At 41.4% G+C, this 26592-nt stretch overlaps 1 protein-coding gene across 4 annotated transcripts in view; it reads right to left on the bottom strand.

Annotated features, from left to right (window-relative positions):
• The window catches only part of KDR (kinase insert domain receptor), a 43445-nt gene that overhangs the window by 9068 nt on the left and 7785 nt on the right, over nucleotides 1-26592 (bottom strand). For all 4 annotated transcript variants that reach the window (XM_023638078.2, XM_014738773.3, XM_070263814.1 and 1 more), the window contains exons 4-27: nucleotides 24714-24844; nucleotides 24297-24465; nucleotides 23561-23700; nucleotides 22740-22917; nucleotides 21197-21311; nucleotides 20948-21111; nucleotides 18908-19064; nucleotides 17870-17993; nucleotides 17227-17335; nucleotides 16053-16394; nucleotides 13926-14072; nucleotides 13466-13597; nucleotides 11002-11108; nucleotides 10439-10574; nucleotides 9964-10068; nucleotides 8261-8374; nucleotides 7609-7697; nucleotides 6862-7015; nucleotides 4815-4912; nucleotides 2487-2609; nucleotides 2225-2336; nucleotides 1840-1939; nucleotides 1324-1429; nucleotides 62-213 (exon numbers count right to left, since the gene is read on the bottom strand). In XM_023638078.2, the coding sequence (XP_023493846.1) occupies nucleotides 62-213; nucleotides 1324-1429; nucleotides 1840-1939; nucleotides 2225-2336; nucleotides 2487-2609; nucleotides 4815-4912; nucleotides 6862-7015; nucleotides 7609-7697; nucleotides 8261-8374; nucleotides 9964-10068; nucleotides 10439-10574; nucleotides 11002-11108; nucleotides 13466-13597; nucleotides 13926-14072; nucleotides 16053-16394; nucleotides 17227-17335; nucleotides 17870-17993; nucleotides 18908-19064; nucleotides 20948-21111; nucleotides 21197-21311; nucleotides 22740-22917; nucleotides 23561-23700; nucleotides 24297-24465; nucleotides 24714-24844 (3304 nt within the window). The remainder of the gene's footprint in view (nucleotides 1-61; nucleotides 214-1323; nucleotides 1430-1839; nucleotides 1940-2224; nucleotides 2337-2486; nucleotides 2610-4814; nucleotides 4913-6861; nucleotides 7016-7608; nucleotides 7698-8260; nucleotides 8375-9963; nucleotides 10069-10438; nucleotides 10575-11001; nucleotides 11109-13465; nucleotides 13598-13925; nucleotides 14073-16052; nucleotides 16395-17226; nucleotides 17336-17869; nucleotides 17994-18907; nucleotides 19065-20947; nucleotides 21112-21196; nucleotides 21312-22739; nucleotides 22918-23560; nucleotides 23701-24296; nucleotides 24466-24713; nucleotides 24845-26592) is intronic.

Genomic DNA, 26592 nt, shown 5'->3' with positions numbered 1-26592 from the left:
TCCCCAAGATGACCCTGAAACTGCCCTGCCACCTCCAGGGGATGTTGACCATATACAGTACCTGATTCCTGCTGTGTTGTCATAATGGAATTTGGGGTCACACACTTCCTCTTCCTCCATACAGGAAACAGGTGAGGTAGGCAGAGAGAGTCCCGAATCCTCTTCCATGCTCAAAGTCTCTGATATGGGAAGAACAATGTAGTCTTTGCCATCCTGAAACAATAAACACAGAGTGCTATTGTTATGGCTTCAGTCCTTCAAGAGTCTTTTCATGAGAAACAAACGCCATGGGGGCTTCTTGGTTACGGGGTATGTTGCTTTCCGATCTGAATGGAGAACTTTAAGTCAACATGAGAAACGGTTTGTCAAAAACAAAAGGGCACTTGAAAGGGATGTGTAGATGAAGGCATATTAAAGGAGTCAACGAAAAACAAGACAGGTAAGTGGACTACAAAGAAGTGCGGCTACAATGAAGACAAAGCGAGCTGTGGTCAGACCCACGCAGAGCTGAGAAACCATTTCTTCACAAAGCCCTATCCACCTGAGCCAGGTCTTTTAAAGGGCATGTCATTCCAATTTTAGCCTTTACATTTCAAGGCAATGGAAAAACTGATGACGGTCTTGAGAAAAGCAATAAATGTGCAGGAAAATGGGTCTTCTGAGAAAAGGTTGCACAATTTAGCATTATTTCATCAAGAGAAAGAAGTAAAGGGCAATTTGATACCTTTAAATGTTTGGAAGGTTTATTGATAAAAACAATTGTTGACCCCTTGTTGCCCAGCTGTTCAAAAGAAAAGCAGGAGGAAATTGGCTTCCATTTACTGCAGTGAGAGGCACTGACTGGAGATTAAATAACTTTCTAATGGTAAAGACGACCACTCTGAAATCCTCCAGTGGAAGTGATGGGGGCCTGGGATTTTACCAAAGAAAAAGCCATCTATTTTGCAGGGTTCAGATGTGTTTTTGCCTGCAGAATGTATTAAAAGTTCCTTGAAATTCCACCCATTGTTGATATTCTGTGGATCAACAAGTTTTTGCGTGTTTTTTGGTTTGTTTTTTACTTTAAAAGACCATCTGAAAACAATAAAAAGATAAGTCAGTGGGAATAAGAGTAGTCTGCTCCTGGGTTATGAATTAGGATCTCACCGTCTAGAAGGGTAATTATAGCCTCTAGAAAAGCATTAGTGTTCAGATGTGGAAGAATATGGCTCCTTATTCAGTGGCTGAGAGGACAGCATGGTGGCCACAAGATGGTCTGGGCAGCAGAGAGCCCTTGACACCTAAGTACTCTTTGTAGAAGCATCTAGGATGAAGGTCACAAACCTGCTGAGCATTAGCTTGTAACAGATTTCCCAAATGTTCCACCAACTCTGAAAACGTGGGTCTCTGATTGGGCTCCCCATGCCAGCAGTCAAGCATGGTCTGGTACCTACAGAAGCAAAACACTGATGTCATTAACTGCCTCTTTTCTTCTTATCTTATGCTGAAAATAAGCACTTGAATGAGTTAACATTTATAAAGAGTCTACCATGAGCCAAGACACTAAATAGGAATACAAAACTCTCTGTAAGACACAGAGCCCTACACTTGGAGTATCAAGTGTGTATAGAAAACAAAACACAAATCAACATCTAATAAACACTAACTGGTTAGTACAGATAAAGTGCTGTCATTTCAAGAAGAGACGACTCTGTGCTTAAGATTATCAAGGAAGACTTCAAGGGAGAAGTAAGACACAAACTGGGCCACGAAGGAGGGAAATCTAATGGAAAGTCTTCTAAGCAGGGAGAACTTTTGTGAGCAAAGAAAGAGGAAAGAAGGATACTGTTAAAGTCTTACATTTCTGGTGTGGTATAATCAGGGGCCCTCATTCTAGTTCCTTCTTTCAATCGCCTGCAAAATTCCTCATCAATCTTTACTCCCGGATATGGAGAAGCACCTAAAAAAAACAGGAAAGGGACATTATTTGATTTGAATTTCTGTTCTAGAAATCCCTGAGCCTGGCCTGATTCTTGAACATGCTCATCACCTACACACACACACACACACACACACATATAATTTTTTCCTTTCTTTCTTTTTTTTTTTAATTTTACAATCCAAAGCTTCTAAGTCAGTTTTACCCAATGAAGGTGGACTACAGGGGAGGGAAAGGCACCCTGGGGCCACTGACTTTTATCATTCTATCTGGAGTATGGATGGAGGGACAAAAGAAGTGACTTACCTAAGGAAAATATTTCCCAGAGCAAGACACCAAAAGACCACACGTCACTCTGAATTGTGTACACTCTGTCAAAAATTGTTTCTGGGGCCATCCATTTCAAAGGGAGGCGAGCCTAAGAGGTTAGAAGACAAGGCATCAGAACCAACTTAGGAAATATCTGAAGAAAAAACTTCCTTTGCTCCTGAACACAGGTCCTGAAGCTTGCTAAGAGGAGTTTGAATTCTGCAACTTAATAGATCACTGGGTTTATTTTGAAACTTACATCTCCTTTTCTGACATAATCTGGGTCTTTATAAATATCCCGGGCCAAGCCAAAGTCACAGATTTTAACCACGTTCTTCTCCGACAAGAGGATATTTCGTGCTGCCAGGTCCCTGTGGATACACTGCAAAAAGAATCGTGTGTGCATTAGGTCTCAGCACAGCTGATCTCTTCTACATCTGTTGTGACCTCATGCTTAAAAAAAAAAAACCCACATCAAAAAACCAACTGATTAACAAGCACTGGGTTAATATCTTTTTTCAACACTTCAGGAAAAAAGTCTGTGAGTTTTGTTGAGACACACATCTGCTTATCCCATAAACAGCCCCAGACTTTGCAGTTAAATAATTAAGTTATAGTATGATGATGGAGTCATAAATAGACTTCTCTTGGACACAATTAAGAATGTGTTTCTGGTCACATCCACACATCCCTTTTGCCTGGTACCATATACGGTTAAAACGTGTTATTCTGAGGAGGCCCGCGAATGGGATTTATTTTGAATGAATGCACGGAAACCAGAAACAAGGGGCTCTCGGTGGTTTGGTGCCCTTTGCTGGTTCCCCCATTCCATATGTAACTGAAGCTGGACCGGCCCTAATAAACAGTTCTCAGTGTGGCTCATCCTGTTTTCAAAGTGCTGGATTATCATAAAGGTCTATTAAAGCAATTTTAGCCTCTCACTGGCCCAGTTGATCCTCCAGTGCACTAAAAAGGAAAGCTGAATTTTCCCTGGTTTTCCATCTATTCTTCTCTGCTCATCAGTTTCTCCCTTCTCTATAGACCCTAACCATCTACCTTCCCACTACCAAGTAGCTTTAGCTCCACCCACATCCCCCACGCCCCCGTAGCTTTGTGAGAGAACAAGAGACTTGGAGAACATCTAGAAATGAATAAGAGGCTTAGACGAGAATTCTGAAGTCAGTGCAGGAGCGCTCAGGCCAGCTGGGCATTACTTACCACCCCGCACCTCGCATCGGTATAGCACGTGCCTCTGAATGAGGCACATTTAAAAGCACATTGCATAGCATGATTGAGCAAGAAATAGACAATCCTTCCTACTTTCCCTTCACCCAAAGAGCTTCCATTTTTAGCCCAACAAGCAAGTGGTATTCAAGAAATCAACCAGTAGATGCAAGAGAGGGTAGAGGATGTCCCCTTATTCCCTTTCCAATTGCTGAAAGGAACCCTGACTAAATGGCAGGCTCTGGCCTTTAAAAGGAAATAAAATAAAATCAGAATCCCCAAGAAGGGCAAAGGGCCTCTCTCTTTGGGAAAACTCTGTAAGACCCCACTTCTCTCCCTTCCTGTTAGGGGAGAGAAGACAAGAGCTCCCCGGCAGAAACATCTGAGATCCCGAGGCTCTGAGAGCTGGGTCAAGCTTTCAACTTCAGAAAAAGAAATGGGTTAGGAATTCCACTCTAATTTACCAAAACAAAAACTTTAAGTCTTTGTCTCCCCAGGAGGCTGCAAGAAATGCATTTTGTTAACTGATAATTTCTCCTGAAACCTAATTTGAATTTTTCCTGTTTAGTGTAAAACCACCGATTTTACCCTTTCCAGAGGGAACCAACCTCACCCCCTCCGGGTGTTTACAACCTTTGGAATGTTTGTAACTTGTCACGTCCCCACCTCAGCCTTTGTGGGACCTACTTTTCTAATTTTAGCTCTTTTAATCGCTCTCATCTGAAACCTGTCCTTCCTGGTTTCTAATTATACTCCTTCAACAAATACTTTTTGATGGATGGTGATGACTGTAAATTAAGTTAAAAATAGACTCTCCTATGCCAAGATATCTGCAAGACTCAGTCCCTCACCTTCTCCAGGTCATTGCTCACATGTCACATTCTAAAGCCTTCCTTGTCCACCTTGTTTAAAATGAATGTACACAAACACGGAAACACATGCACACACAAACATACCACTCCTGTATACTCTATAACCCTTTCCTGCTTATTTTTCTCCATAGCACTTACTCTCATCTAACCTATGCTGTATTTCACTTGTTTATACGGTTTATTGTTTGCTCCGTCCACCAGAATGTAAACTCTGGGATGGCGGAGGGTTTTGCCTGTTGGTTCATACGCTATCTTGAGCGCTTAGAACACTGCCTGCACTTGTTGATGCTCAGTAAGAATTTATCACATGAATTAACTTCACGAAATCCTTACACAGCCTTAACTAGCAGAAACAGGGCCTCCCCAGTAGAGCTCTTTTAAGAGCCCAAGGAGCGGTGAATGAATTACAATCCCAAACAAACACCAGTGGGACACCTTATTTCAAATCTGTGATCTGAAGAGATATTTTGCTTCCCCTCGAGCTGTCTTACCTTCCGTGATGCCAAAAACTCCATGCCTTTGGCCACTTGGAAGCTGTAACAGATGAGATGCTCCAAGGTCAGGAAGTTCTTGTACAGATCTTCAGAAACTGTCGGAAGATGCGGGAGGCCAGCGATGAATACCTGCCCCCACCAAACTGTTTGTTTCTAAGTTTGTTAGAGTAATGATCATTTTCAGACTTGGGAGTTAAATTCCAGGAAACAGAACCAGAGAGAAAATGCTTCTATCTTCTGTAAATATGCTCAATCCCAGGATTATTAGCCTTCATCATACCCCTTAGCAAAAATACTGGTTTTTCCTATTTTAGCCAAATTGAACCAACAAATCCAGGAGGCAGAATGGAGGTAAAATTGGTATAAATAATAGGGAGTGAGAGAGGACTTTCTCAAATTTGCTGTTTTAAGCTGTCGTTTTTTTCATGTACCCAGAGGGGTAAACAATAGTTTCATATCAAGGACTCTAAAAATAAAACAACAATATTCAGGGTCCTTGAATCTTTTCTCTCCAGCCTTTGTCCTAGGACAAAGGACAAAGGTCAAATTATAATCTACAACGGAGAACTAAAAATACCAGAAACGTATTTACTTCTCTCAATTTCAAGCTGAGAAAGTGCTGTAAACACATTAAATCTGGCCTGCGAAAACGCTTTTTTCCTCCAAGGATATGAATGAGAGACGACAGGAACCCCAAGAGAAAGATGAATTTATGTAAACTAGTGGTATTTACTTCCCTGCAACTGGTACAAATAAACACTAAGACATTAATGGGTGTTTCAACATGATCTCTTAAATTCATCCAGATAAGATAAGATGGTTTCTTTCCTGAAGACAAATACCAGAGTAAATGAAAACTCAGTTGTAATAATAACCTTGTAAGTATTAAAAAGGCTGCAAACCTTTTTCTCAATAACTTTTTATGCTTAGGGCTAGAGGGCTCTCAGCGAACAATCAGTGAAACCCTTTCATTTTCCAAATGAAGAAATGGAGGTAAAATTCCAGGTCAATGCCCTTTTTACTCCAACTTACTACCTCACTCTCTTGGGTTTCCTGCTCATTGGCCACCATTTTGTGAGGCAGAAGGATAGAGGAGAGATGGCCCCACTCAGTGTGGACCCAGTTACACGGTGACCTGAGGAGACAGCCTCCTCCTGCTCTTCTAGACCCAGTTCCAGCCTCACCCTCCCCGCTTGGCTTCTAAGGGAAAGAAGTCAGTTTTAAGTTCTCTCTGTGACCTCATGTCAAGGGAAACAAAAGCGGGTTTCTTCCACTGTTTCATAACTGAATTCTAAGTTCATGCCTCAAGAGATGCCAGCTGTCAGGAAGCCCCATCTCTACATCCATGGAGCTGTCTCTGCACCTTCTGAGGGAAGGAGATATACAGCATATCCCGGAGCCAGAAGAAGTCCTGAAAGTTAGGTTGGGAACACAGCTCCACTCACAAAGAGTACTAAAATATCATTGGAAGCACAACTGGATAAAGAAAAGTGTATTCACCAAGACTCCCCTGAGGAAGTATGGTTGGAAGGAAGACTTGACACGCCACTTGGGGTGGGGCAGAAACAACAGATGGCCCCTCACTGCCTTGCAGAAGCTTGGGTATGATTAACTGAAAGACTTCTGTTGTGCTGGTGAAGTATGCAATGTGAGGCTGAACTGTTTAGGGCAACAGGGAGGCTAATCAACCACCAGAGAGCCTCCTTTGCCCTTCCAGAACATAGCACTTAACATCTGCTGCTAATAAATGCTGAACCAATATTTTAAGAGCACTGGCTTGATTGCTGCCAACTGCTTAGCTCTCCTCGGTACCAAGATTTCTCAGGCCAGCCATGCTTTGCCCCACAACCTAGCCCACTACTTACTTAGGGCTTCCACACTTTACTTTTGGGGAGACTGAATGGAGGAAGTCTAGAAATTCAGGTCTCTTTCAAATATTAGGTAGTATTGGACTTTTCCACAACAAAATTCCTTGTAACACCCTGTCACCTTGTCTGTTCCTATAAGAGCATCCTTTAAGTGTTGAGGAATCAATGGCCGGTACCTTCCTCTTCCTCCACATCACTGAGGGATTTCTCCTCAACAAATCCAGAGCTGGCTGAGCTCTGGCTACTGGTGATACTGTCCAGGCGGCGTTTAGGATCCATAGTGATTTCCCCAACGTATTCTTTCCCTGGACGGAATCGTGCCCCTTTGGTCTGTAAAGAAGCAAATGAACAAACTCTTTGAACACAGAAAAGATCTCTAAAATGTAGTAAACTATGGAAAAAAATTATAACTATTAAAAGCAGACAAGAAGGACATCCATTTCAGGATTATGGAATCACTGGGCTAAAATTGGGGGCAAGTGTTCTACATAATTGATTTTCTTCCATAAAGCCTAGCTCCTTCTGTACCTTAAAGAGATAAATGCCTCATTTCAAGTTTCACTCAGACACTTTTCCAACATTGGGGTGTTTTTTACAGGGGGATTGACACTCCATAGGGCCAAATCTGGCTAGTGGAGAGAGAGAATAATCCAGAGCTGTCCTTCCCTTTCCTTAATCACACCCACCTTCTCCCCTCCTCCGGCACCATCCATAATGAGTCAGTAGATTAAAGTCACAAAAATAAAACATGAGAATCATATGTCTCCCAGAAGGTAAAAGAGGAAGTTACAATAGCCAAGAGGCAATGTGAGAAGATTCCTCACAAGTTCTTCACAGAATTTCAACTAAAAAGTTAACCTGTACCACTTTGAGTTTCCCTCCATTTGACAACGTGTCCCGAGGTAAGTTAGGAAACGACATACCTTGTAGGGAACAAATTCATTTCTCTTGCTCCTTAAGTAAGTTGACAGGTTTCCAAACTTGCAGAATTCCACAATCACCATGAGTGGCCCTGCAGACAGCACAGCACGCCAGGAAAGGAAAATATGTTTTCACTCATGTTTCTCACTAAATGTTTAAGTTGATGAACCAGAAAATATGACAGAAGAGGCTACGACCTTTCACTGGGGACAGGATCATAGGAATCAGCTGGTCACAATCCCCTTATATCGTAGCCTTTCTTTCCCCAAAAGGCATTCCACAACTAGATTAACCAAATTTCAGAAGAAAATCCACCCAGTTTCCCACATAATCACCTAAAATGACTCCATTTTAGGTGGAACTACTCTAAAAGTCTTTGCTTTCAAGTTTTTGGGGGAAGTTTACTTTTCTCATCTGAACACGTATTACACAAGTAACAAACTGTATTATAGTGATGTGTCATTTTTTAATTCACAGGAAGTTCTAGAATATAGTGCCCACTAAACCTCCATGAAATATATTTATATCTAGGAATCTGGCAAAATCTCCTAAGTTAAAGAATTCAAGGCCATGGGAGTTGGGTGGTTTCCTTTAAATACCAGCAGATGAGCAAACGCCAAAATCAAGCAGCCAGAACCATCCACAGGCACTCACCTCCTGGCTTGGTACAGGCACCTAGAAGATTGACCACATTGAGATGGTGGCCAATATGGATGAGGATCTTGAGTTCAGACATGAGGGCTCGGTGTTCACTGTGTGTTGCTCCTTCTACAGATACAGAGCAAAGAGGGAAATCATAAATGCGGGCATTACCACTGCATAGATCTGTGCAACTTACCTTCCAGGGAGAATACAACTGTCACCCAATTTACAGACCAGGTGCATTTCCCTAAAGGTCAAGTATAAATTCTATTTTCTAACTCTAGATCAAATTCTTACTTTAAGTGCACCCAGAATGTTTAAGATTTAAAGGAATCCATTGTGAAGTCTTTTGCGAAGTGGAGAATACATCTGAAAATGGAATCATGCCCAGATTTTCTTCTTTTACAAAATTGGATTTTCATGTATCAGGTTTACCATGCTTCTTAGGCCCTGATTATTTCAGTGCTCCCTTGTAAGGAGGCAACACCATGTATTAAATCCTTGTGCATTAGTGGCTATGCTGAAGTTCCCACCAATCTGCCGAGTGGGAAACTTAACAAGAGCCAGCTGGCAAGGCCAGTTGGCACATGAGGTTGATGAGGCTAAGACTGTGAGTTTGATCCTGAACAGACCAGGACACTTCCCTAATTCACAGACATGGTCCACACACCGGGCTCTGACAAGCCACTGCAAAATGACATATCCCCTTGGCACAAAGGAAAACAGACAAAGGAGAGAGATGGCTTCAAAATGTACAAGATCTATTGGCAAAGAGTCAGTAGCATTGTCTCCATCAAAGAAAGCACATCTCAGTTGAAGTAAAGAGCTTTCTATGCCCCAACTCCTCAAATTAAAATGGCAAGACCAGAAGTCCATTACTATTAAAATTAACAATTGTTTGTAAAGCTTTTAATCTTTAAAATTTCACCCATAATCCTTTTTTGCTACCACAACCATTCTTACTTTCCATAGTATTTTTTATATGTGAAAATCTTTCACATATTCCAATTCTAGGGAACATGCTGTTTTGCACTCTACTATTTTTTTTTTTTTTTGAGGAGATTAGCCCTGAGCTAACATCCACCACCAATCCTCCTCTTTTTGCTGAGGAAGACTGACCCTGAGCTAACATCTGTGCAGTCTTCCTCTATTTGATATGTGGGATGCCTGCCACAGCATGGCTTGACAAGCGGTGCTAGGTCCGCACCCGGGATCCGAACTGGCAAACCCTGGGCCACCGAAGCAGAGTACGTGAACTTAACCACTATGCCACTGGGCCAGGCCCTGCACTCTACAATTTTTACTTATTATATCAAATTTCTTTCCATATTTCTAGATGGTCTATAATTATCTTACTAATGTACCATAATACATTAAGAAGCAATTTTGATATAACCAAGGTGGTTTTTTTCCTATAGCCAGTCCACTAAGTACAGTTGTGCAAGCTGCGCCCTGCACAAGGGCTCCCAGGCAACGTAGGGAATTGAGAAGTTGAAAAACCATCCCCAACTCTGCCTGCCCGGCCACGCATCCAGGCCTGAGGCTACAAAAGAGGAACTTTTCTTCTAATTTGCACAAAGGCATCCTAACGGCTGGCCGCATGTTTGGCTGGTGGGCCTTCCTAGCCACAGAAGCACTGAGACAAGCCTCACATTGTGTTTGAAGATGGGATGAAACAGATAGAGGGAAACATCAGCACATAATTTTGCTTTTACCTTTCAACATTTTGACGGCCACTGTCTTACAAGTTGCTGCCTTGTCGATTCCAAAGGCATCAGCTTCAATCACTTGGCCAAAGGCACCACGGCCAAGAGGCTTACCTACAGTCAACAAAGACAGCAACGACAAAACAGTCTTGGACTATCACACCCCCGAAGTGATATTCAGAGATTCCGACTAGATGGGGTGACTGTGCAGTCCAGTGTAACACGGACAGGCCAGTTTAATCCCTTGCCCTGGCTTAATTATTTCCTACCTCCCCCTCCACTCTCCACATGTCCTGCTTTGGGTGATTAAACAGGGACCCCACTTCTAAGTGACTCAATGAATGATTACTCAAATGCAAGAGATGGAATGCATATTTCTGAATCAGAATCCAACATTTGAATAGACTAGACCTGTCATCATCCCAAAGAAGGAAGAGATGGCCCAGGAAACCCAACATCAAATTAATATCACTTGAAAACACACCTAGTTTCAGCCGATCTCTGGGGAATTCCCATTTGCTGGCATCATAAGGCAGGCGTTCGCAGTGTTCATCCAAGGGGAGTTCATCTGGATCCATGACGATGGACAAGTAGCCTGTCTTCAGCTCCCCTCCGTTGGCCTGGAAAGCATTATTCCTTCCAGTCACACACACTCTGTTGTTTGGCTGTTGTTTTGTGTGCTTGTTTTTGTTTATAGAAGCCCCATTCCTGATGTCTCATTTTTCTAACAAAACTCACGGAGTGTGAGAGTATTCCCATTATAATCCTGCTTCCAGTGTCCCCTCAACCCCCAAATGAGCTCAGAATTAAGTTCTTAAATCTTAATTATACTAGACAGTCCAAGCCCTTTTCTTCTCTAGCGGTTTCTATCAATTAAAGCCCAGTGGTCCAGCCAAACGAAAGTGGGCAAGAATGTTATTGTATTGAAATAAAATTATGCCCATTATGCCAATAACAATGGGAAAAAACAACTCACAGAGCCCCAGTCAGCTTTCATTAATCATGAAAACCAACGTGCATGGGATGAGAGGGAAATTATTTTGTTACCCGTTTAACGGTCCGTAGAACGATGACAAGAAGTAGCCAGAAGAACATGGCAATCACGGCAGTGCCTACTAGAATAATGACTTCCAAGTTCGTCTTCTCCTGGGCACCTGGAAAGACACAAGTGAATGAGCACTGACCGTTGGAAACTCACACCTGTTGATATAAGATGACAAAGGTCAACACTGAAGCAAGATCCCAAGCCGACCAACTTGGAAAAGTCCCTGACGGTAACAGTCACGAGCCTCTAACTTGGAGGAAGTCTATCACGTTCCTAACGGATAATTTAAGGCCTGCAAAACACTGCTCACAAAAACTTCCAGCAATAAAATTCTAAAGTAATTAAAAATAGAACTATTCATGTCTTCAAAGACAAACACAAAGTGTTTGGAGGAAGAGCAGTTTCGATGGACAGAAAGCAGATCATGTTCTATAGAGAAGGAGAAGTATTTCTATTTGGGGAAAATAAATGTCTGGTTTTATGCTGATAGTCTGTGTTTTGATCTGTGTAGAGTTTACGAAAGGGTTGTTTAAGAAACCAAGCAGGGAAATCAATGTAGGTCCAAGTAGAGAAATCAATGTAGTCCTTTGCCCAGAGAGCTACCGATGATCACACACCTACTAGGTGCTCATCACTTTAACTATGTCAACCCAACTTGATCTCCTCAACATCCTATTTTCAGATGGAGAAACAAGCTCAGAGAAGTTAAGCTACTTCATCGAGGGCACAAAGCAAGTCAGTGGAATAGTGAAGAGTTAAATAAGGTCTGTCCAGCACCGGTTAACCATCACACTACCCTGTCCTTGTGCGGCAGGAGCCTGAGAGAGGAAAAGAGAGAGAGCCAAGATGAGCGCATACCACATGGCCTGGCAAGATGAGTTTAACACCACTCCCGAAAGGAAAGAGATGAGAAAAAGCGAGAGGTGTGCAGGACAGCTGTTGATACTCAGGGCTCCAGAGGACAGCTCTGAGTGGGAGAAATTAAGCCCAGAGGAGTCTTTCCACTGAGAGTGATTAGCAAAGAAGTGATAAGGAAGCAATTGTCACTTAGGGTCTCCCACTGGATAGTGCAAGGAGAATCAAACCCGGCCACAAGCTGTGGGAGTGGCCCCCAGCAGCCTCAAGAAGGCGGAAGGATAGGTAATTAATTAGTTAGCAAAGTAACAGTTAACAGTTGAGAGACAAGCACCAAGGATGCTTGGAAGTAGATTTTGTTTCTCCGGTGGTCCTACTAAAGTAATTCTCTATTCATACATAGAGATTTCAAAGTCCATAAACATAATAAAAAGTTCAACTATTCAATTGTCTATGTAAGTTTGTGTATTAACATTTCCATATTAACATTGGGGAACCAAACAGGAGAACTAAATCTCTCCGTCTCTCTTGGTATTCTCTTGGAGTGAGAAGCAGATATAACCTCTGTGCCAACATTACCTAGTTAGGCATCAGTAACCAGCTGCAGACAGCTAACAGGAGGTGAGGCAGAGCACAGGGGAGAATTCCAAGTCCCTTTAGGACATGTCCGAAAACATGAAGCACTTTGGAAGTGACAAAACCACCATATCACTTGAAATCTTTATTTATTTCACGCACTCGAAATCTTTATTTGCAAGCGCAGTTTATGAAATGGTAATAAGCCTACAGATTTGAAAACATGTCAAGGTATTGACAAGCAATACTTGACAATATAGATTTGACAGATTAAAGACAGTAAAATGCAGCCGTTGAGAGACAAGTTAGGATGGGTTCAGAGAAATCCATCAGTCTCTCCATCTATCACCATCCTTCTTTCTTCCCCTTGCATACCATTCCTCCACCACATAACACGGTTTCATTGTTCCCCTGATGGGTTACTTTTTGAAAAAGACATAGGAATATACTTTTGAAGATAAAATACTCTGTCGCAAATTACCTTTCCCATCTGAGAAAATGCCAGATTTCACATCATTCCTGCATATATACACAAGTTTCCTTTCACATTTATATAAGAACCCCAAATTTTCCAGAGCAGAGATGCAATGGTCTATTGTTCACAAATGAACCTTCATTATCTGTAGTCCAGTGAGAACTACGAACTCTCGTGACTATCCGGACAGCACTGATTCTCAAGATTAGGCAGCAATTCTACTGCTTTTTCCAAATAAATATAGAAGCATCATTTCCCTAACAAGTTAACTGACTCCTTCAAAGAAAGAAAGACTCAGGGAAAGAAGAATGTTCAGCCTGCCTGGCTAAGAATTTTTCCACAATGAGAAATGCAGGCATAGAAAATGGGAAGCAAGCAGAATTAAAATAACATTAATTATGTTTCCTTGTTAAAATAATATATACTTATAGTAGAAAATGTACCAAGTACAAAGAATATGAAAGGTCACCTAGCATCCTCCCACCCACAGTGTATGAGTAGACATAAGACACAAGCTGGTTTTTAAAAACCACCTGATGTGTCTATGGCTTCCCACTGACCTTCTACTATGAAAAATGCCTCCACTTTTGCACACCCCAGCACACTGCACGCCTGGCAGGTGTAGAGGCCTTCATCCTCCTTGCGCACTCGGCGGATAGTTAGGTTCCGGTTCCCATCTTTCAGGACAATGCCTAAGAGAGGAGAAGAATGATTATTTTTATTTAGGATGTGGCCTAGTGGAGTTTTTCAGGAAAAATTTTAAAAATATAAATATTCCCCTTTATCTTGGGCGATTATCTCACTCCAAAGAGTCATATAGGATCAATTGCTGACTCATTACCCCTGGCTTCCATGAGAATTCAACACGCTCTGAATACTCTGATTCTGACTCCATGACATGAGTCAGACCTAAACGTTAATATTGCTTTTTTCTATCTAAAACAAACCAGGAAATAATATGGGTTTTAGATAACATCTCCAGGAAAATCCTGCAACCAAAGACAAACATATTCCATTCACCTGAGTCTTCCACAAGTGTCTCATTATCTTTGAACCACGTAATCTGTGGGTGGGGATTCCCAGATGCTGTGCACGAAACCTCGATGGTTTCACCGATACTTGTCGTCTGATTCTCCAGGTTTCCCATGATCATGGGTGCCATGCGCTCTGTGCACATGAAAAGTAGAGAACAGTGAGTTGTAACTTTTGAAATGGTTTTGTATCAGTAAACTCTTAACCAGTTTAAACTTAGTCAACAATAAATTGTCAATTTACCAAGCGGAAAATGCATAGAGCTTAATGACAGTACTGTTGGTCACTGAGTAAAGTTAAAGGAAACAAATAATTCAGGACAGTTTAGACAGGTTATCGCATCTCTTTGAACATCCATATTTGTGATTCTAGCAGGTAATCACATCACAACGTCAAGGTTCAGTGTCCCCTTTATGGATTTCACCTCTAATCAAATATGGCTTCCCCAGGGGAAACCTTCCCTCCCATGAAAGTGCTAGCCAGTGACACCCTAGAATTCTGCCATGTTTCTCTTGGAAAGTGTGAAACTTCAGTGCAGTTCAACAAACAGAGTGCCTTATATCTATTCGGCACTTTTTACAAAACTTGTTTATACTATTTCTGTTACTATCAATCCAATGCTATTTCCACTAAAACACAAATAAAACAACAACTCCCTAAGGAAAGTCAAAGATTTAAAGGAAATGAGGCCCATGGGAATTTGTTCAAATTTACAAATCATCAAAGCACTTTGGAAATATCTTATCCAAACCAATTGAACATCAGAAGGAATCATGCTGAAAGGATCTGCTTCAACACTCAGCAAAATGAGATTACCTCACCAGTGACCTACACTGGGGTTTAAACAAAGGTACTGGACTCTAGTCTAGTTCTAAGAATATTTTTTGGAAAACAACTTAGGAGTCCTTAGGGAGGCAAACTAGCCCATTGTGAGCACAGAGTTCCTGGGTACGGCAAGGCCAGGAGCCTCCTTCACTTCTCTTTCTGAATCCTTCCACTAGCTTGAAACCAGACCAGCCACCAAGCAGAATAGAAAAAACATGGTCATATATGTGGTGTGATTTGAAGGACCCTAGGGACGACTTCACCCAAAAATATCTCTTTTTTTGACACCTGAGTCTTAACACTAGCAAACTCTGTCCTGGTGTCTGTCTGAAGATATCTCTCAAAATATGTCAAGGCCTCTGAAAATGATATTATTCCTCTAAAACTGGTATAGATTAGTTTCTGGTTAGCTCCCCTCCTAACGGTGAAAAACAGAGAACACATACATCCTAGAAACTGGGAAGGGACGCTAAGGAGAAGAGAAAATGGAGGGAAATGACACAAAGAGAAATTCCCCAAATTTGCCTGATTTTCCCAGAGACAGAGCTGTGGCTACACAGCTTTTGTGCAAGGCACAAGGTTAGATGAAGTGTAGAGTGGCTCCAGGAGGAATTTACAAGGCTATGTGCTCACTAAAATTATCATCCCGTTGACCTTGAGCTATGCTGGACCACATGGGACAAAGCAGAGGTACAGGCATTGACTGCAGCACCCTCCCAAGGGCTCTCATAGGTCCTTGACAACGCCATCATCACATTCCTCGTGCAGCACGTCTCTTATTGAGCAGCTAGTATGTGCCACTACGTTCTATGACTGGAGCTCAGCAAGGAGTAAAACAGAAAACATTTCTTGTCTTCATGGACATGGAGAGCTCACTGTGCTACGACTGCCCAATGGCAGGCTGAGTTTTCATCCTGTCCACCTATTCACCACTGGGAACTTCTGGCACCCCCCTAGCTCAGAGTAGGCATTCCACAAACATGGGTCTACTTAAATAAATGAATGCCCAAGAATAAGGCAGAAATTTCCCTGGTTCACGCTAATCCCTTGCAGACACTAGTGAGTTACCCCACCATCGGCGTTGAAAAGAACCATGTTATTTTCTCTTTTAAATACATCACTTCACCATTGTTAGCTTCTCTCTGCCTTAAGGACTTTCAATGAATACGGACAGTGTGTACCAGTCTACTTCATTAGCTTCTGGAGGACAGTAATCTTCACACAGCACCTGAAAGCACTACATTTAAGACCTTCCGACTGCCTCTGGAGGATCCAGAGTTGCCTCCCTACCTAGGACTGTGAGCTGCCTGACCACACAATGCCTTTTCTTGGTCTTCCTGTCCTGAGCAAAGCAGATGTAGTCTCCTTGGTCCTGCAAGGAAGCATTCTGGAGCTCCAGGATCAAAATGTCATTGGTGCCATTAGAGAACATGACGGCATTCATTTTCCAAAGAGCATCCAAGTTCTTGCAAACAGGCGTGGGCACCTCCCCCGCATGGATCGGCAGAGCTTGTGGGCCAAGCTTGTACCATGTGACATTCTCAAAGGTAGTTCTGTCTGCAGTGCACCACAAAGACACATTCTCCTGCTCAGTTGGCTGGGTGTCAGGTTGCAGAGTGATTTCAGGACCCCCTGAAATGTAAAACCCATGGTTATCAGGAATGATTTAACTCGGGCAGCACGCTATTGTCTTCTTGTTGTCTTCAGACACTGACATAAGGCACCAAGAGAAGCTATGCTCTACAATCTTAGATGATGTAATATAAGACAACAACCAAACTAGACAATTCAGGTCCTAAAATAAATTATTTTGCCAAAACGTATTATTTGGAAATGTAAATGAATTCTTCAGATATTTATCAAATCACTACTTCAAGCTCTTAATACAGTTTTTAAGATTAAAAAAAAATCAAAAAATATCTAAAGCAGAATATCTAATCATAACATGAAATTTTTAAGATTAGTTCCTCATTAACACATAACACTCAATGCCATTAAAGCTATATTTATTACAATGAATTAGCCCAGTGTGAAATATTTTATCTAGTCCAGTCAGCTAAAGCTTAGCTGTAGATCTAAGATGAATAGACAAAATCAACAGCATTGGGAGGGCATGGCTCCTACGTCGTTACAATTGCCTCCAGAAAACCCAGCCTTGTCAACTGCTCAGCAGCAAACCCACCAATATTGATTGAAGCCCCAGATGCCAAGCACTGTGCTAGACTCTGATGATGCAGACATAAGTATGATGCAGGACTTGCAGTTAAAAAGCATGTGGGAAGCCACACTTTCTCCAGTGAAGTCAGATGGACTGACTTCACATGAGCCCAGGAACTACCTGAGGAGATTTAATTGATGACCAATTACCAATCCAAATGCTCTTCCTAAATGCCACGCCACTCACAGGAATTGCAAGGACTACAAAGTATTAGAGAGTTTAGCACCCAGCTGCGAGAGTACTCACTGGTCACGTGGAAGGAGATAACCCTCTCTCCTCTCCCGGCTTTGTTGACTGCCTCACATTTGTACAAAGCTGACACATTTGCCGCTTGGATGACAAGGGTACTTACAGTCTGTGAAAAAAACAAATCCCAGGCCATCAACAATAGAGGCTGTGTTTATGCCCATGCACGCAGGGTGAAATTAAGCAACCTCCACAACTGCCACGACCTCCCCACTCCATTCACACCACTGCACTGACCCCCTCAAAGCCAGGCACTTATAATTATGCTGGTACAGTTCACACATTGTACAAAACGGGCTTTGGAAACCATGAAGTAAATAATGTGTTTTAACACAATATTACATACATTGTCCCATTTTCTTGTTTATAAGATCAGAATCATCTGACAACAAATGTATAGATTTAACGAGATACGTGCTTCAGTTTCCTCTGATAAATTATTAATAAGTCACTGGTGCCTCCAAAAGTCAATGGTGTTTTCAAACTGACTTAATGCGCTAGTATTTTATCATTCGATTCAACTGATTATCAATCTCCAATATTCCTCACATACTATTGCACCATGCTTCCACTCCATCCATCCATTCTTCCATAAAAGAGAAAGAGAGAGAGAGATTTCCATATTAAAGAACTTCAAACTCACTTTGTTTTTTCCTTCAATTAGGGCAAATTGATTTTTGTTGACTTCAATTTTATTTCCTCCCTGGAAGTCCTCCACATTTCTCCATTCTTTACAAGTGTATGGGTTTGTCATTAAGGCAGCTTGGCTATAAAAAAGAGATAACAGATCATGTTAGGATTCTATTTTTCTTTAATTCAAATCAATAGGAAGGAAAGGAGTCAGACTTTGATTATTCTGTTCTTAGAAATAACTTTCAGTGCATCCTACCACTTTACAAGACTTGGCGCCAATTAAAAATAGGCCTCAGCAATGAAGGAAAAGGTTCTAGGTAGATTCATTCAGGATACAGGAGGGAAGCAGCTATTCTGGGAACAAACCTCCATTCATAAATTGGATCGACAAGACAATTCAAGTTAATTTAGTTCAAAGGAAGGCAAGGAAACTAAGAAGCCATTGGGCTTCTAAAAGTAATCTCTCCGGGACTGTGGCCTTTGTATAGGAAATGGTCAGCATCTGAGGAAGAAACCAGTAGTGGTCATCTCAAAAACAACAACAGGAAGTGAAGTGCTTAGGGTGGTGGTGGGTGGCTTGTTGTTGTTTTTTTTTCCTAAGGATGTCTGGACTTGTGTTAGAACCTGATAAGCCGGGCCTGAGACTCCAAGGGCTGTGGCAAGGTCTATCGCTCCCTCGCATCCATCAGCACTTCCTCTGAGATGGACTTCTCACAGATAAGGAGAGTGTGCTATTCACCAGTTGATTGGGATAAAGAGGAAAACCAAAGACTGGCAATTAGCAAACTGAGCAAAGAACCTGCATCTGGAGAGGTATACATCAGGGCTAACCTAAGAAGAGACAGCTAGCTAATCTCAAAGTGAGATACCCTAAGGAAAGATATCTCTTAAAACATAAGAGACAGAGAAAGATGGAAGGAGATTAAGAGTACCACTTGAAGGATAACTTTCTTAGGAATAGTCTTCTCAGCTTAGAGTGGAGTCATATCATAGCTTGGCTATAAGAAATGCAAAATGGCAGGCAAAAAGAGGGCATGGCCCTACTCACGTGGGCTTGTAGGTGCACTCTTCCTCCAGCTGCCAATACCAGTGGATGTGATGCGGGGGAGGCACGGCATAGACCGTGCACGTCAGTGTCTGAGTGATGCCGTACTGGTAAGAGTCCACAGGAGAGATCAGCGATTTCTCACCAATCTGGGGTGGGACTGGAGATGGGACAAACAACATTTAAATTGTCAATCAGCTTCAAGGAATGGAAAGTAGAAGTTTTCAGCAACTGAAGCCTACATCTTTCTAAGAATATAATTTTGCCCCCATTTGCTTTTTCAAAGAACATCTAGACTTGGAAGCGGAAGACCTGATTTCTAGCGATACTCATAACAATAATAATAAATTAATAAGCTGAGTGATTTTGTGCAAGTCTCGCCACCCTGTGCCTCGGTTTTTCTCATGTATGTTATAGGGCTAGCTCTTCTTGTCCTCCCAATCTCACGAGAACAGGGCAAGGCTCTAGACAGAAAATAGTTGTGAATAATACAGTGAATACATTTGTTATAAGTGCTTTAGATTGATTAACTAATTTAATCCTCACAACCACCATCATTGTCCTCCACAGGACAAATGAACGTAGGAAAGTTAAATGACTTGCCCAAGGTCACCCACCTCTCCTTCTCCTCTGTCTCCCTCTTTTTCTTCTTCTTCCCCTTCCTTCCTTTCTTATCTTCTTCCCTCTTTTTCCCTCCTTCTCTCCCTTTTTTCTTTCTTTCTTTGTGGCCCCAAAGTCATTAATGCAAAACTATTTTCTCATCACTATCAACCTAAGGCTTCAGACTATGCTTTCAAACGACTTCTTTTTTATGTTTGTTTTATATAGCAGGACAAATGCTAGGGTGAATCAAATGTTTCGTGACTTCCTGGATTGATGAGATGGGGTTATTCACTGTCCATTCTTACAGCTTTATTTCTTGTTCATTTCCTTCTCCAGACCCCACGTATCAGCTTTCCAGCTTCTCTCCCCTCCTCAACCTCCTACTCCTGAGAACTTCTGAGTGAACTTTCTGTAACCTGTTGTCTTTAAGATACTCCCTGAAGCTGATTTCCCAGCAAAGAAATGAAGCCAAGTCCAGCAGACATACAGAGCAGTGACAGGACATATGAGGAAGCACCTTAATATGTCACAGTGAAGATCCTGAAGTTTTAATATGCCATGCCAGTAGGGAGAACAAAGAATTATGACAGAGAAGCATTTCACAAACTATGTTTGGAGCAAGATATTAATGAATTTACTGGGGGAAAAAGGGAGGGGTGCTCTGGTCAAATAAGTTTGTTAAACCTTGAATACTCTATGTCTCTCCTCATGGACCATGGCAATATACATCAGCATATTAAAAGTCCTGAGAAGTCCTGTAATAAAGACACTATTTTACATCAACTTAGCACCTCCCACACTTACTTGACCATGACACCCTTCCCCCGCAAACCTGTCCAGAACACTTATTTGTATCTTTCAGTTGGAGAAAACAAAGTTCAACTCATCCTTAAATATCTTAACTTTACAACCTCAGAGTCAGATCCTAGACTTCTGTTTAAAACAATAAAAATTTAAAACTTCCAACCAAGTCAACAGTGCCAACCTGCAAAAACCTTCTGAGCTGGAATCCGCCTGTGCATCACTGATGACATCAACTACAAAGTCAAACTAGAAGCTTCCACAAAATTCAAGAAGAGGCTTACACATTTGCATACCTGGTGCACCATTCCATGAGCCAGGAGCAAAGGCTTAAGCTCGACAGCTGTCCCCCCAGCTCTCTTATTTCACGGCATTTGGCCATCGAGTGTACTACCCACTGTAATCTTGCATTTGACCACCAAACAGCTCATTTACATGGCCCCTTAAGCAAACACGCTCAGAGCACACTGTCCTACAGCTCATTTCAACTCCACCACTCTGGATCATTTTATACATGGGGGCCCACTCATGATGTGGGTGAAGCAGCAGGGGACAGACGAACGGTGGCCTGGCTGTTTAGGCATAATCCTACTCTTCATAATAGATTTTGGGCAGAGAAGGAAAACCGAATGGACTCACCATTCACGACCAGAGATACCACGTGGCTCTGTTTCTCCTTTGAGATGGGATTGGTGAGGATGACAGTGTAATTTCCTGTATCTTTCTCACTCACTTCCATAATAGTCAGTACATGCCCCACTTTAATTGTGTGATTGGACTCAATGGGTCTTCCATTTTTATACCTATGAAAAAAGTCCCAGGAATTAGTACCATCTAAGGATTTGCTCCCATGTGGAAAAATGCTTTGCATTTATTTCCAATAGTCACCATTTTATTTCAGGGGGAGGGTAACCAAGGCACTTCACAGGGACTCTGACATGGTCTCCCACTGTAGCTTCCACCGAAGATTCCATGCCACTGCCAAAAGCAACAAAAGGTTTTTCTGGAAAAAAAAATAAAAATAATTATTCTCATAAATGTCAACTTATTACGAATGGTGGTTTGGTTTAGATTTTCATTTCAAGTGAAGAGTCAAAGATTTTGGGGTTCTGAATTGCTGCAGTTCAAGATCCCCCATGCCATCTCTCTATAGACCACATTCCATCTTCTCCCACACCTCCAGGCTTCAAGCTTGCTTTCCTCCCACCCCCATGCACTCTGCAAGCCTACTGACTGTTCAAGCCTCAATTCAAGCATCTGCTCCTCTGTAAAGCTTTCTCTAAGTCCCCCAGGGACCCTTGGGTGTTCCTTCCCCTCTGCTCCCATGACACCCTATACACACTCCCCCATGTGTCCCCTGACTCAGTCCTCAGCCCTCTTCTCTTTATCCATACCTTTCTCTAGCTGTAGACACAAAGTACTATTCATACTCCTCCTAAATTTCTATCTCCTGCCCTGACTTCTCTGGGTTCCAGGTTTATATACTAAATATCTCCACTTGGATGTTTAATGGGCATCTCTGAATGAACATGTCCAACGCTGTTTCCCCAAATCTTACTCCCCTCTCAATCTTCCTTATCTTAGTAAATAACACCACCATGCACTCAGTTGTTTATGCTAAAAAGTCAAAAGTCATCTTCCATTCTTTTCCTCTTACACCCCATAGCCTATGACTCAATAGGCAGATCCTATTAGCTCTACCTTCAAAAATACATACAGAATCAAATCACTTCTCACTACCTCCACCTCTGCCATTCTTGTCCAAGCCACCCGCCACCTCTCACCTGATCACTGCCATTAGCCTCCTGACTGGTCTCTCTACTCTGTCCTTACTTCTCTAACGTATTCCACATAAAAGACACAGTAATCCTATAAAAACATAAGCCAGAGCATGTCTCCCTCTGTTCAAACCCTTCTCTGCATTCCATATTATAAAATCCAAAATCCTCACCAAGGCCTGTAAGTAGAGTGTCATATAAATTATCATCTAAACTGAGACATTTATGTGAGTGAAAAAGAATAAATGATAAATTAAGCTATTTGCTCAAAGCCCCACAGAAAGTAATTCGATCCAGGCTTCCCCAATTGCAAAGTCTATGCTTATTCAAGTAGGACTCTCAACCTTGCAACAAAATGAAAATTTAAAAACCATCTTAGATAATAACACTCTGCTTACTATTTTAATAATAATAATAGCAGCAACAACTACAGCAAGGAATATTTAGTGAGCACTTGCTCTATCAGCTCATCTCATCGTTAAAGTTGGGATTTGAACCCAGGCTGTGCTCTTGACCTCTAGTTAATGTGGCCTAGCAAGAGCTCAAAAATATCTTCTGAATGAACATAATAGGAATCACTAACTGATCTAAATGTATTTAAATTCCCTCACCTTCCAAGGCAGAGCACCATTCCAAAGGAGACCTTAGCTTACCATGGATCCTGACGAACGTGCTGTTCTTCTTGGTCATCAGCCCACTGGAAGCCGCACAGGTGTACATCCCGTGGTCACTCCGGGTTACAGCATCTATAGTCAAGGTGCTCAAAAACTTCTTCATCTCACTCCCTGACTGGGTTTTCAGGTCCCGATTTACAAGCTTCTTATGCTGATGCTGAAAAAGAGTTTACTCCAGCATAGTTCACCCAGTAGCACAACATGACCCAGGAGCTTCTAGATATCCACAAAATCAAGTCTCGGCCCTCGATGAACACTATTTCATGCTAAGAATAGGGTCTTCACAACTTTTAACATATGTAGACAATAAGTATATTTGATTTCAGGAGAAAAAAATGGAACCAATTGAATTAGGACTTTTAAAACCTCACATAGTGGGAATGAGACGGATATGAACCACAAGACAGTAAGCAAATAGGACCACTGTTTGAGGAGAAGTGTGTCTCATGCCACCTCTTGAAAAGAAATTTTCTTAAAGGGAAAACAGATCAAAGACTTTGGAGAAAAGAGAAATAACGCAACCTGGAAAGATGAAATCACCATGAGAAAAATAATCTTCACAGGCTGATTATAGCAGAGTGGGACAGAGTTCTTGGCATTGCGTCTTTTTTTCCACAGGTGCTGTATGCTCTGCAATTTTCTTGAAGTGTGTGTGTGTGTGTGTGTGTGTGTGTGTGTGTGTGTGTGTTAAGGCTCTTACATTTTATCTGGCCAGAGAGGCCGCTATCTCTCTCAAGCAAACTCCATTGGGGCTTATTATCAAAGTATTTGGAGGTCTGGCTTTGAATTGTTAGTGTTACCTTCAAAGAAGGGTATTCCCAGTTGAAGTCAATCCCTACATTTAGTTCAGTCCTTGCTGTACAATTTAAGACAAGCTTCTCTCCAACAGACAACTCGATTTCATGAGGGGGGCTCAGAACCACATCATAAATTCTGTACCCTGGAGCAAGTAAAATGAAAACCAGAAAGTGAGAGGGAAAACAAATGTATAACTTGGCACAAATTTTTTTTTGAAAATGATGCAACTTTAAAATGTGCCACATCATTTTTCCCTGAGGGCCTCTCCAAATCTTGGTAACTCCCAGAAAAATGGCCTACAAAGATTTACAAAGCAGACTTGCAGAGATCTCAAAGATGTTATAGCCCAGCGGATAAAAAAGTAGTAAAATTTGAGCAGTCAATAATCAATGGGGCCAACTTTAGTAAAATGCTGTACTTTCCATACAATAGGTACAATTGAAAGAATTGATGCCAGGCATCCATGCTCTGAACATTGAATTTTCCACAAAATATGCTCCAGTTAATAGCATTCTTTTTCATTCTTGGTCTTGGCAAGAAAAGAGAAAACTTTGATTGCACACAGGCTTTTTGGTAGGGAGAATAGATGTAAGGAATTACCTAACACCATATCTTGAATGAATATATTTTTCAATATTCCCTGTCCTTCACACTACACCTTCATCTCCAAGATCTTAATACAGGAAGCCAATCTTCATCGTCTGGTATTAATGATAAGGAAAAGAACTGTCCTCTTACCTACAACCACAACTATGTACATAATAGACTGGTAAGTTTCATCATTAATTTTTGCTTCACAGAAGACCATGCCGGCATAGCTGATCATGTAGCTGGGAATCGTGAAGCCTTTCTTGCTGTCCCAGGAAATTCTGTTACCATCAGGAACAAACCTCTTTTCTGGATACCTCTGGGTAGTAAAAAGAAATATCAAATATTTAATCAAGCGCTCTCCAAAGTGGAAACCATGTCAGATAATCACTAAAGAATTCATCTTATTTTTAAGAATACAAATTGGTTTTATTTATTGTCATCTTGGCCTTTCCTAAAGGATCTTTGAAACTCACTGCTGATATTATATGATAAACAGGCTTCCCATCTTAATATTAGCTTGAAATTATAAAAACCTAAGAGATGACGGAAGAAGATGTAACTTACTGCACAGAGTGACACATTGAGGTTTGAAATGGACCCAAGACATGGAATCACCACAGTTTTGTTTTTGTTCTCGGTGATGTACACCACTCCATGCTGGTCACTGACAGAAGCAATAAATGGAGATCTATAATCTAGAAGAAAATGTAATTCCATTAGTTATTGGCATTTACTAGAAAAGTTGGTCATTTTTCAGGTTCACAAACTCTAAACAGAGAAGAAAATGATTGGGAACGACATCTCACACTAGGCAAAGGCATCCACAGGTTAGTCTGCAGGTAGATATTTGGCTCCTAGGACATGTGACAGGAGGGGTGTGTGTGTGTGTGTCTGTGTATGAAAAATCTGAAAGAAAACTCCCAAAATGAGAGTGACTCCTTTCACAAGAATCATCAAGCAGAGTATAGTTTATAGGTTCCACATTTAAACAGATTGATCATTAGAATATTTTTCAAAATGAAGGAGCATACTTTTTCATTTTTCATATACACTTTCATACGTACATATACATTTTTCATATATGCTATACATTTTTCATATACATAAGCTTTAAGAAATTTAAATTTAATTCTGTACACTTTACCTACTAAGTTTTATTGATGTTAAAAAAATTCATATTCTCTTTCTTTACAAAAATAATGTAAATGCCATGAAAATGAATTAATGGATCCCAAAGGATCTTTACAATAAACTAGAAATAGCTAACAATTTTTTAATTCAATTATTCAAGAAAAAGTTTTCTGTGGGTATTTTAAGATTGTAAAGACTAGATATAAGATTCTTTATAAAATAATGTTTCACAGTTATTGCATTAGTTTAAGATTCAGCAGTCTTTATTACCTTCAGTAACAAAAACTTGAAAAGCCGTGATGGCAAAGAGTGAGAAGAAAACGAAAGAGATATTTAAAGTCATTCAAACATTGTTCCTCCAATGTTAATACACTGCTGGGAAAAGACTCCATTTCCCAGAGAGAGAGCTGATGTGGTGTGAAGTCATGCTTGAAATCTCAGAGAGAGAACGGTTCACACTGCTCTGCCCAACACACCTGATCAAGCATTTTCAGAGCTCTTCGGGATGGTTGGTCCAAGAGAAGAAAGAGTTAATTAAACCAAAGGGGAGACAGGCAGCTAATTCCCTGCCACAGCAGAAGTTTGATTTCCTTCCCAGCTGGAAAGCACAGAAAGGCAGCCAACCCAGCCCACCACATGCCATAGCCATTATCTTACAGGCCGAGACCCACTTCCTGGCTCCATCCATTGCTGGAGGGAATGGGGTCAGAAGACTAAGGAAGTAAGGTGGGGACCAGAGAGGACATTAAAGGGTTGTCCACAGGGAATACTTCAGTGTTTTCTTTCCCATTGTTAAAAGCTTCATGACCAAAATCTTGGACAGCTTTACTCCTAGAACATTAGGTTTAGACAGGAAGCAGAATTTGATGGTATACCCAAACGGGTAGTGTACAAATAAACAGAGCTAGGGATCGGACTTCTTAATACTACCTATCTTTCATCCACATGCTGTGAAATATTACATAGCTTGCTTACAGAGCAAGATTTGGAAGCTAAATTAACCCCTTGACGTAAGACCAACGCTATTCAGTAAATCAATTCTATTTCAGTATCTCCAAAAAAGGAAATAAACAAAAGAAACCCAAACAACCACCCATCCTCTCAAAATAAAATATTTACTGTAACTCATGAAATGAATTTTCAAATGTCTCCAGGTTTCCTGACTTGGGGAGAAGGAAATAACGAGACATTATGGGAGAGGTTCGTCTTGTAGTACTTCCAGACAGGCCTAAGGCAGGAAATCCTTGCAATCTTCTGAGAAAGCCTGATCTCCCAAGACTGCCAGATCAAAAGGAGCCAGCAATTCTCAAAG

The sequence above is a fragment of the Equus caballus genome, chromosome 3, assembly GCF_041296265.1.
Source record: "Equus caballus isolate H_3958 breed thoroughbred chromosome 3, TB-T2T, whole genome shotgun sequence".
NCBI classification, from domain to species: domain Eukaryota; kingdom Metazoa; phylum Chordata; class Mammalia; order Perissodactyla; family Equidae; genus Equus; species Equus caballus.
This window is presented reverse-complemented; position numbering and strand designations above follow the sequence as displayed.